We start from the raw sequence: 12,447 nt of genomic DNA on the forward strand, positions 1-12,447 counted from the left end.
TGGGCGGCGCCGGTGTAGCCTATAAATAGTCAGTCTACAGTTGCAATGTGGGCTGACATCTCAGAGTACATCAGGTGTGATCGGGATCGGATCTCTGCTGTTGATCTGACAAACAGGGGACAGTCGAAGTTCATCTAGTGTGATTCAGGGACTTAGAGGATTACCTGTTACCCACGGCCGTGGATCGGGAAATGAACCTAAAAGTGGTCTGCCTGTCTTTCCTTCTTTTTGAAGCCTCCTGTTTCAGTGAGTATTTCTAAATTATTGAAACTATTACGAAAGGGATCTTTATGAAGCAAAAATCCATATTATTCAGTCATTATTGAGCTGTTTTACAATTGTGAAATAATCGCTTAGCTATGCGATTATCTTATTAGACAGCATCCAAGATAGGCTATAGAGCTAAACACATGACTTCCCAAGGAAAAAAATGGTCAAATGGCTCAACATGCTCTGTTAGGAGTTTTTTTTATAGGCTACAGTGCGCGCGATATACATTTCGTTAACACATTCGCACAGAAAGTTGTTAAAGTCACCATGAAATCAAAATAGTCCATTCTTTTTTTTATGGAATATTGGCGTTTTTATTATAAATAAGGATTTACCTGTGCACATCATTATATATATATATATATATATATATATATATATATATATATATATATATATATATATATATATATATATATATATATATTAATTCATTATCCCTCATAATCTTTCAAAATTGATGGTTTATTTTTATGGATTATTGCCGTGATTATTAATGATATTTTTTGTTCACATTATTATTATTTTTTAAATTAATGTTAGTAGGCCTATTACTAATTTATTTCCCCGCAAAAAAAGTAATTAATAAAAAATTAAATAATAAAAGTTATGCCTTTATTATGGCAGCATCTATGACTAATAAGGTTATTATGGCAGCATCAATAACTAAGGTTTTATATTCATAGTATTTTTAAGTTTTTAATGTTTGAAAATGGTGAAACAGTTTCAGTAAAGTTCCAGTTACTTGAAATTCAAAGCACAGTAACAGGATAATAAAAACGCAGTTTAATTAAAGAAAAACAATTCTAATATGATCACATATCTACTTAGGCTATATTGATTTTCAGTAGAACTTTAAATTCTTTAAACCTGAATTCATAATTGAAGGCATAAGACCGTAGACATCCATCCCCCAATGCAGAACACACTCTCATAGCCAAAACAAAAATAAGATTATCAAACTTCTGAAATAAAAAAAACTTTAGTTTTTCTGAATTTTTTTCAAAGCCGTGAAACTTGTGATAATCAATTGTTTGTAATTTCACACAGCGGTTTGTTGTTGTTTCCATTTCGACATTAGAGTACAATGGCGATCTGGACGGACATCTCAAAGTACATGTGATCGTATTCTCTGCTATAGGCCTATTGATGTGCTTGAACGGACAAACCACAGATGACAGTAGAAGTCGGTCTTTACCTGTTACCGATGGCTTTGGATCGGGATATGAACCTGAAAGTGTCCTTTTATTGCCTTTCTCTCCTTTTATTTGAAGCCTCCTGTTTAAGTGAGTATTTCTGATAAATTATTGAAACTATAAAGTGATTTTTATGAAGCCTGTCAAAAAGTCCATTATCTAGCCAAGCTTTTATATTCACTATCACTTATGTTATCATCTTATAAGACAGCATCAATGACATAGAGCTAAACAAACATGACTACTCAAAATAACAGAAAAAGTGGTCAAGTGGCTCAACAGGTTCCAGGTTAGAGATTACTTTTACTTTGTTTTTTCAAAAGGCATACTTCCATACTTCCCATAGGCGTGTATACAGTGTGCATAAATTTCGTTATCGCATTTGCACTGTATGCGCAGAGCAGTTGTTAAAGTCAACATGAACTCAAAATTGACCCCCTTTTTATGGAATATTGCCGTATTTATTATAAATGATTTATCTGTGCACATTATATTTAATTCATGGGCCTTCATAATCTTTAATCAAAAATAACTTCCCCTCCCTCTTGCAATGACGTCTATTCTAAATGCAGCTTTCTGTAAATCCTTTTGACAAGACAAAATCTGCCAACAAAATCATACTGCAAGTAATGATTGATTGTGAAACTCAAATGCTGATATATTTTCTCTCCTTCACTCTCTAGCTGAGTTTAAGATTACTGTGCCCAGAGGTCCTGTCACTGGGTTTTACGGAGAGGCGCTGATCCTCCCCTGCACCTTCCCTGTAGACTCGTGGGATCTGAGTAGCACCTTTATTATCTGGCAGCGTGAGCTGGATGTTGTTCACAGCTTCTACTACAGTCGGGACCAGCTCGACCGTCAGAATCCTCACTATGGAAAACGCACCAGCCTGTTCATCCAGGAGATGGCAACAGGAAACGCATCACTCAAACTGGACAGAGTCACTCTGCAGGACGCCGGTGTTTACACCTGCTCCATCAGCACAAACACTGGCAGCCAGAAGAAGAGCTTTAAAGTCAAAATTGCAGGTAACAACAACATGGACTGATGTTCATAGAAAATCATGTGAATCAATTTTCAAGGTCTCACAATGTGTTTGTAACAGTCTTGTGATTCAATGTATGTGTTCTGTTGTTTATCAGCGTTCTACTCTGAACCGCGTCTGCAGTTCTCCATGTTAACTGATGGAGTCAACCTTCTAGTGACATCAGAGGGGGGTTACCCTTCTCCTAAACTGCAGTGGCTGATGGAAAACTCAGACATCACTTACCAGACACAAACACACCTCATGAAGGACACACAAACAGGACTTTAAAGTGTGTCTAGTTGGATAAATCTCACTGAAATCACCAAAAACTTTCTGACTTTCATACTACATAACAAACCCCTGGGACAAGAGATCAGGAGAGAGATCCTGCTGTACTCCTGCTGTACTTATTTACATAATGAAATCGTATACATGATTGTACGTTTCGAGTGATTATTCAACTGAGTAGGAACAGGGTACATACATTATCTAATAATTCTACCATAAGGCATGCATAGAACAAAATACAACACACAAGACTATATACAAAACAGTAATAATAGTTACCCTGTCCTGGGGATATGCATGTTCATTATAGAACAGAACATAATTTATAGTCTATAAATTAGTGCAGAAAAGTCTGTTTTTCAGGCTTTATGCGTCTTTCCTATGGCCTTTGCTTTTCACGTGACCACATTTTTTACAGCAGTAAAACAGTCTTATCTGATGGTAGCCCTGGTGACTGAGTCCTTTTCTGCCCTAGTGGCTCTTTTTGTAAGATTGTTCATTACTAGGTGTGGGCTTTTTACGCTTATTTGTGAAATGTCACTACACCTGTAATAACTGATTAACTAGGCAATAACTGATTACATACAGGTTATTTTATCTAAACAGGCATGCTACTTGTTTATAGTGGATGTTTTCCTGAAGTTGTTATTTAATTAAACTTTTCATTTCTTTATACAGATAAGAGGGAGAGGCAAGAAGAGTCAGTGTCCAGATGCTTCGTATTGATCCCCGTTATTCTGCTGCTTCTAGTGCTTCTCCTGATCATGATAGGGTCTGTACTTTGTGTTTATTACAAGAAAAAGAAGAGAACAAACCCAACTAAATGGCTTTACTTAAATGGGACTATCTGAAACAAATGGAGGCTCCTTCTAGCCATTTGAGAGAGAAGTGGAGAATGTGTTGAAAGTGGGCTATTGGTCAGAGGGAAAAACCAAAACAACACCTTCATTGTGTGTGTGTGTGTGTGTGTGTGTGTGTGTGTGTGTGTGTGTGTGTGTGTGTGTGTGTGTGTGTGTGTGTGTGTGTGTGTGTGTGTGTGTGTGTGTGTGTGTGTGTGTGTGTGTGTGTGTGTGTGTGTGTGTGTGTGTGTGTGTGTGTGTGTGTGTGCTGTAAAATGTGCATAATGTAGTTGTTTTTTTGGTGGTAATTTATGTCTTCTACCCACAATAATACATTTTTGCACATTTCCACTTTGGATATTTTATTTCTCGTCCTGTGCACCAGGGTTGATAATTAACAGGGCTTGGAGCCAAAATGCCTCCCATATTCAGGGTAAGGATTATTCAAAATATATCTTTGCACAATGAAACTAATCTATTATAACTGTTGAGATTAAAGTGAAATTGAATGAAAAGTTTCAACTGCAGCATCACATTCAGATCTGCTCACATTGCATCAAAGATTTATTTTAACTAAGTTGTTTGCAGTGTTGAGCATTCTGTGGTCTGTGTGAATGAACATGCCATGTCAGATGCAGCTTTGCCACCTTTCCAGTGTAAAGACGGCTTTTGTTGATGTTGATAAAATATTATTGGTAACAGCTTTTAGTGTTCTGATTGATTGTTTGATTGAATTTAATTAGTTGAATTATCAGTTTGACATAAAAGACACAATACATTTCCCAATAAAAAAAATAAAAAAAATGTCCTTAAACCGTAAAAATGCCCCTAGAAATCAATCCCAGAGTGCAAATATGGCCCCTGAATGGAAAAGTACCTATCAGGCAACATAGCGTTTAAAGGGATAGTTCACCCAAAAATGAAAATTCTGTCAGTAATTAATTACTCACCCTCATGTTTTCAACATAGGTTCACTATTGGTCGACGCTGGTCATGAGTGTGATGCTGGACAATAGTGAGCCAGTGCTGACGTAGCGCTGCGCTGTTACACTACGTGAACCCACTCTGAGGCCTAGCCTGGTTAAAACCAGACCATTCTCAGTTGTAACTGAGTTATGGTCTGGCAAAGCGTCATAGACAAATCATTTCCAGAGGGGCGTCACCAACGGACGTCGCGGATAGACCTAAACCCAATCAGAGCGATGAAGGAGCTGACGTATGCCGAGTGTTGTTCTTTGCTCGGTTTTTAACAAAAAGGAAACGTTCAAATGGCTTAAAACAGACGCGATAGCTGATTTGAACGAGTGATGTTCGACGGCGGCATCCATCTTTGTAATGTAGGCTACAAAATCTGCTTCAAAATCCCAGCGCTGTCGTCATCGTGTAAAGGCCGCCCCAACGTTTCTGATTGGTGCCGGGATTTCGGCGGATTGGAAATGAGCTTGAATGAGCTCTTTGCCAGACTAACTTTCAGGGCAAATCTAAATTTGCCAGAAGTTGTCTGGGTTTCTGGCTATCTGAGGCCCATATAAGAAAACGAATAGTTCAATAAAGTCGTTATTTTGGGGGTTTTGTGCGCACAAAAAGTATTTTCGTCGCTTGGTAATCTTATGGTTGAGCCACTGTAGTCACTTGGACTATTTTAACAATGTTTTTACTAACTTTCTGGGCCGGCAAGTTTCAATTACATAGAAGCCTGGAGGAGTGATCCAGCTCTCAGATTTAATCAAAAATATCTTAAAGGGGTCATGAACTGGCTTTTTAATTTTTTTTATATTGTTGTCTGAGGTCAACTTATGACGTTCGTTTGGTTTTTACATTCAAAAACATCAAAATGAATAAGCAATAGGGTATTTTTTTACCCTAGTTTTGAGCCTAGCTCAAAAACGCTCGGTTTTTATGGGCATCTCGCATTGAAGACTTGGAAGTAATCGCCCACTGCTGTGAGTGGATAACAGTTTTGCATATTATAATGAGTTTCGTGTAATGCGCGAATCGGTGCGCGGGGCTAAACCTTCTGTGTTGAAGTAGGCGTTGATCTTCTTCTGCAGGGGTGGTGTTTTATCCTCTTTGTCGTCATAGTTCCCCACTTTGAAAAACGAGTCGTTTGCTGAGCCTGGTGTCAATAAAAGCTTTTATTGGACTAACAAGGACGACGTTTTCAGTTCTGAAACTTACAGGATATTCTTATAATATGATGACCTCTTAGATGTCAAAAGCTCAAGGAAAATTTGATTTCTCAGTTCATCACCCCTTTAATTTGTGTTCCGAAGATGAACGAAAGTGAGTAATTACTGACAGAATTTTCATTTTTGGGTGAACTATCACTTTAACGTTCCTCAGAATTCCTCTGGGATGAGTGGCCAAAAGGTTCTCGCGCTGTGCAAGAGAGGGGTGTGATCAGCGTGTACACGAGCGTGATTGACACTGCTAAGACATTCCTCCTGGCTCTGATTGGTTGTTTCTGAAAGGGAGCGGTGTATTTCTGCAAATGGCAATACTGGGAGGAGCTTGATTTTTTCACAGATTATCTGTCTCATATTCTACTGTCAGGACATAATGACAGTTTTAACAAATGGTAACTTTTGTAAAAAAATATTTTTTACATATTTGTTAAAACTGTCATTATGTCCTGACAGTAGAATATGAGACAGATCATCTGTCAGACTGTGTTTAGTGAAAACAGTTTTCCAAAGTACTCCTGAGCACATGTGGCTTTATTTAAAGGAGCTGTATGTAAGATTGTGGCCAAAACAAGTACTGCAATCGCTGTCAAATTACTGTAGAGTGGTGTATCCCCTCCCCCTCCTCCCTGACTCGAGGTTGCCAGATCGGCTGCAGGATCCAGCAGGATTGTGATGAGCTGCAGCTGTGGTAACTAGAGCAGAGCTGGCAACCCGGATGCCGCAACACTACTGACTTCGTGATTGGTAGATAGGTGGAGGGTGGAGCATCAGACCAAAACACAACATGACAACATCAACATCAGTTGAGGGCTGCAACTGCACTTTTTAAATGACAATATCCTGGCCAAACTACTGTTGTCAGTGATATAAGTATTTGAAATGTACACGATTTCTTAATGTCTAGTGACATTTCAGGGCCATTTTATGATTAATTGAAATAAATTTCTTACATACAGCTCCTTTAACACTAGCATGAGAGGGCTCAAAGGTCACACACATTCAACAGAGGTTTCCTGCCTTGCCCTTCTTTACTGCGATTTCTCTGGATTCCCTGAATCTTTCACAATATTATGTATGATAGTTGGTGAAAGACATAAATTCTTTGCAGACTTCCATTGAAAAATTTGATTTTTGAACTGTTTGACAAATCTCGACAATTCAGTTGGATATTCTATAATCTTTTAATTTATTTTGCCTCTGTCCCAACTTTTTTGTAGTGTGTTGTTCTTTTTACTTTTGTCAGTTACATTTTTTCTTCAAGTGAATGAATAAATCACAGATTGTGGATTTTATTGCATTTGACAAAAATGTCTCAACTTTTCTGGAAATCGGGTTGTAATATTTTAGTTTTAATGCACAGAATACAATATAACAATATAATTGATCCTACATATTGTTTACTTATTTCGATCCTTTAATATTTGAGCAATATGTTTAATTGTGAGTTCCTTTTAGACCAGAGAATGCATATAAATAAAAATAAAAAAAACATTTCTAAAGCTTTTGGTAATTAATGCAAATTTTGTAAAAAGCAATAACTCAAAGACAAAAAATAAAAAATAATCTGTGCGTTATGCATAAATGACAAAGTCTTTTTAGGGGATACACTAGTGACGCTGCCACTATTGTTTAGTACTGGCATGCATAATAGCCTTTTTGCCTGTGTTTAGTAAGTTGTGTTAGTAAGTTTTCTGATGGCAGTGAATATCAGAAAATAAGGTCATAAGAAATAAAGAAGTTGAAGATCAAGGAGGCAGTGAGTGTGTCTATCGGCCTCTGACAAGCAGGGATGCTCCAGAAATTATTAATAAACACGTCAAAATCAAGTTACGTTTGGAAAGACCTTTTCACTCATTTTCAGATAGGTCTGATGTAGAAAACTAGTTTTGGAAAATGATTTTAGTCTTAAATATAAAATAATATATTTTTTTCTAACTGTGATTTCATAAATAGTCCCATAAAGGGTTAAAATATGGGCTGCACAGTTTGTCAGGCATCTCAGCAATTCTGAAATGTTTTTTAATTAACCTAATAATAAACAAAGGTGAGCTGCCTTCATTAGTTCACACTGGTTTAACGTAAATAAGCAGCTCACAATATATGGTGAGTCTTTACAAATTTTCTATAACAACCAGTATATAACATATAGCCAACATTGTTATTAATTTAATCATTGCAAAGACTCACCATATATGGGCGAATCTTTACAATTTTTCTATAACAACCAGTATAACATATACATTGTTATTAATTTAATCATTGTAACATGGCAACAAGGTTACACTTGCCACCGATTAGTATCCATGAGAAGTGTGACGTATCGACGTAATGTTTCCGTGACGTCCTTACGCAAATACCGGTATCTACAACATTCCAACCATTCAGGTTGCTATGGACTATCCCTTTGTCCTTAAGCGATTTCAATGTTTTTATTAAACACTATAAGAATAGCACAAAATCAAAGTGTTGTTTTTGTAGGGTTGTTATGCACATTTTGTAGGCTAGTTAGTCTATTTGACTTCGTAACACATGACTATTGTCAAAGTTTCAGCGCACACATTTTAAATAGGAAAGACCGGTAATGAAAATACAGGCTACCTTTTGTTTGAGCATCAGTGGTTGTTTGTGCTAGATCTCAAAATTTGATACATGGTCACAATTGTCTGCTACAAATATAACGCACTTGGACGTACAATACCAGATTATGTGAGTTAATGTCAAACACAAAGAGTTCGTTGTTCCAACCTGTCCTACCCCACTGTGCTGAGTTGCATTAGCTGGGGATAGATGGAACAAGATGTTATTTGCTAAATAAGATCCACACAATCTTACATTTTTTTTGTAACATTTTTGATGAACTGTTACAACTATCGCCATAACTGTTTTAGCATGTGGGTTTGAGGTCAGCACTTTTACTTTCCTTCCTGAAAAGCAGTTTTTTTGGTCATAAAATGTTGCTTCTTCTCATGCCACTTCTCATGTGAGCTCAAAAAGGGTGATGCGAGTGAATGATATTGATGACATCACATTCACCACAGTTTTTTTCTGACTTGTCAAACTGACAATGTTGCAACTGACATCGTGTGACAGTCACCGTTCACGTGTGACATAACGCTTAGCTGTAGCCTATACAACGGGCTGCGTTGTTATAAAAACAATCCAATAAATGTTCCGAATAACCCAACAGAACGACCCAATATTTTTTACCCAGCTATTGGGTACAAACAAATAAGTTTTTTAGAGTGTAGCCTACCAACACAAAAATACATTTCCAAATGAATACATTTTATAGATAAAAATAGCCTAAATAAATAATAATAATTAAAAACGGTCTGATTCTGCTCAGAAACACGTCCGGATGCCTTCCGAAATAAAACCAACCTTTATTTTTCTGTCAAGTCACAGAAACCTTTGATTCACAAGTAACCTTGACTTGCGTCATTGGATGCTGCGCCTTTCTTTTACTTTCTATGGGCGGCGCCTAGGCTATAAATAGTCAGTCTATAGTTGCAATGTGGGCTGACATCTCAGAGTACATCAGGTGTGATCGGGATCGGATCTCTGCTGTTGATCTGACAAACTACAGATAAGGGGACAGTCGAAGTTCATCTAGTTTGATCCAGGGACTTAGAGGATTACCTGTTACCAACGTCCGTGGATCGGGAAATGAACCTAAAAGTGGTCTGCCTGTCTTTCCTTCTTTTTGAAGCCTCTTGTTTCAGTGAGTATTTCTAAATTATTAACTTTCAGTGAGTATTTCTAAATTATTAACTATTATGAAAGGGATCTTTATGAAGCCAATCAAAAATCTATATTATCCGAATTTCTATTCAAAACCGGCCCAATCACGGCCATCACTATTCGTAGCCTATTTTAAATGACTGATAATGGTGGAACAGTTTCAGTAACATTCCAGTTACTGGAAATTCAAGTTTTAAGGAACAGAATATGATAATAAAAATGGGATTTAAATAAAGAAAACTTGAACACATTTTATGCTGATTTTTAATGGCACTTTAAATTCTTTAATTTATTTGAATCCTTACTGAACTAATAGATCTATTAGGCTACTGAACTGATCAATCAAACTATCAGCTTACAAATAAAGATTTTTTCCTTCCTTGTTGTTCCGGCTGTTTTGTAAAGTTTAGGTGGTGTCGGGGCTTATTATTACTTGTGTTTAAAAGAAAAACTTTTATATAGAAGTCTAGAAGATGTGGTTTCTTCGAAATAGTCCCTTGTTCCTCACAACTTAAAGGCATAAAAAAATCTGTAATAAATTGTGAAGTAATAAACAAAAATACTATTTTAATATGTCAGAGAATATCTTTATTATTTTTCATTTTTAGAAGAGGCAATGTTGTGATATATTTACTGAAATAATCATCTAACCATAAATGCAGCTTTCTGTAAATCCTTTTGGCAAGTCAAGATCTGCCAACAAAATCATACTGCAAGTAATGATTGATTGTGAAACTCAAATGCTGATATATTTTCTCTCCTTCACTCTCTAGCTGAGTTTGAGATTACTGTGCCCAGAGGTCCTGTCACTGGGTTTTACGGAGAGGCGCTGATCCTCCCCTGCACCTTCCCTGTAGACTCGTGGGATCTGAGTAGCACTGTTATTACCTGGCAGCGTGAGCTGGATGTTGTTCACAGCTTCTACTACAGTCGGGACCAGCTCGACCGTCAGAATCCTCACTATAGAAAACGCACCAGCCTGTTCATCCAGGAGATGGCAACAGGAAACGCATCACTCAAACTGGACAGAGTCACTCTGCAGGACGCCGGTGTTTACACCTGCTCCATCAGCACAAACACTGGCAGCCAGAAGAAGAGCTTTAAAGTCAAAATTGCAGGTAACAACAACATGGACTGATGTTCATAGAAAATCATGTGAATCAATCTCAAGGTCTCACAATGTGCTTGTAACAGTCTTGTGATTCAAAGTATGTGTTCTGTTGTTTATCAGCGTTCTACTCTGAACCTCGTCTGCAGTTCTCCATGTTAACTGATGGAGTCAACCTTCTAGTGACATCAGAGGGGGGTTACCCTTCTCCTAAACTGCAGTGGCTGATGGAAAACTCAGACATCACTAACCAGACACAAACACACCTCATGAAGGACACACAAACAGGACTTTACAGTGTGTCTAGTTGGATAAACCTCAGTGAAATCACAAACTCCTCTCTGACATTTATACTGCACAACAAACTTCTGGGACAAGACATCAGGAGAGAGATCCAGCTGTACTCAGGTGAGCACAGTCAAACACAAGCGCTTTAAAATGCTCTTGAATAATCAATAACATTTAAGAGACTAAAACTAATTATGTTTAATTTAATTTCTTTATACAGATAAGACGAGGAGAGAAGGACAGTCATCATACAGATGCCACATATTGATCCCTGTTATTCTGCTGTTGATTTTGATGGGTTTAATGTTTGTGTTGTTCATTACAAGAAGAAGAATGAAACAAACCAAACAAAATGGCTTAGCTAATGATGGACTCAAGTCTCACATTTCAGCAAGTTCCTTAGCAAGTTTGCATCATAATGTGGTTTGACGGAGACATGGAATATAACGAGAGATCACTGTTGGATTCCAACTTTGATATGTTTAATGTTCCTATTTTCATCAAACAAACCAACTTACCATGTCCATAATGGTTATTCTGTTACAAAACCATTTCATCTAACAGTAATCATATATGAAACTTAAAGACTTTCTGTGATTTGCAGACAATAGCATTATATTTATTTTTACATTGTATGTTATTTCATAAACTTGGCAGCTTTTAACAAACAGTAAATTGTTTATTAGTAACAAGACATTGACTATGTAACATTTCAGTCCATCTTTCTAGTGATCTGTATAACAGATAATTGTAGTGTCTCTCCCAGCCAAAAGGGCCAGATCTACTTAGGTGCTAAACAGACCCAAAATGAATTCTAAATAGAATTTTAGAATTGCAGTTTTTTTTCGTATTACTGTTATTTACAGTGCGTGGATGTTGAGTTTGTGCACTGAAACATTGCATTGTATCCATAAATGCCTTTTCATTTTTACCTGATGGCAGTAAATCAACAAATATTTTGTTACACTATTTATTGAACCCATGCTTTACACAAATGTATGTGTTTTTAGATGTTTTAATTTATTTATTTTACTGTTAACTACATTGTATTGAGGACTGTGTGAAACAGAATATTGTTCTTGCACACCTATAATAGGTGTACCTTATCACACGGTCTAAGAAAACACTTTTGTGATCAAGAAAAAATAAAATGTATATTTCCATAGCATCAGTGTTTAATATTGTTACACAATTCACGACTGTATAATACATATTTTATTTATCCTATAGAAAACTATTGTATAAATAGTTTGAATACTATAAAAGCCAGATGTGTTTTGAAGGCCTCGTGGCCTACAGGACTGTGAGAGGTCACATGGGGAACCACCCTTAAAAAGAAAATAGGCTAGTGAATTAAGTAACTGTGGTGAAAGAGAAAAGGAAGGATTGCACCTGCAAATGAGATCATTGGTTAAAACGAGATGGTCAGATGTCCTGCAGGCATCTCAGCTTTGTTGCTTTGTTCAATAGTCTTATTTTGATTTCTGGAACTCTGCCTATTGAG

General features: G+C 36.9%; 1 protein-coding gene across 1 annotated transcript; it reads left to right on the plus strand.

Moving 5' to 3' along the window:
• Positions 1 to 175: 175 nt before the first annotated feature.
• Positions 176 to 11,403, plus strand: zgc:153911 (uncharacterized protein LOC768172 homolog). Its single transcript, XM_056254883.1, is given in 9 exon segments — positions 176 to 246; positions 1,352 to 1,556; positions 2,150 to 2,494; positions 2,609 to 2,896; positions 3,460 to 3,553; positions 9,430 to 9,527; positions 10,321 to 10,665; positions 10,779 to 11,063; positions 11,164 to 11,403. Coding segments are annotated over 8 exon segments (1,776 nt in total). The 5' UTR covers positions 176 to 246; positions 1,352 to 1,444; the 3' UTR covers positions 11,373 to 11,403.
• The last annotated feature ends 1,044 nt before the right edge of the window (positions 11,404 to 12,447 follow it).

Source organism: Rhinichthys klamathensis, unplaced genomic scaffold (assembly GCF_029890125.1).
Source record: "Rhinichthys klamathensis goyatoka isolate OS25496 unplaced genomic scaffold, OSU_Roscu_1.1 h1tg000115l_1, whole genome shotgun sequence".
In the NCBI taxonomy this organism is placed as follows: domain Eukaryota; kingdom Metazoa; phylum Chordata; class Actinopteri; order Cypriniformes; family Leuciscidae; genus Rhinichthys; species Rhinichthys klamathensis.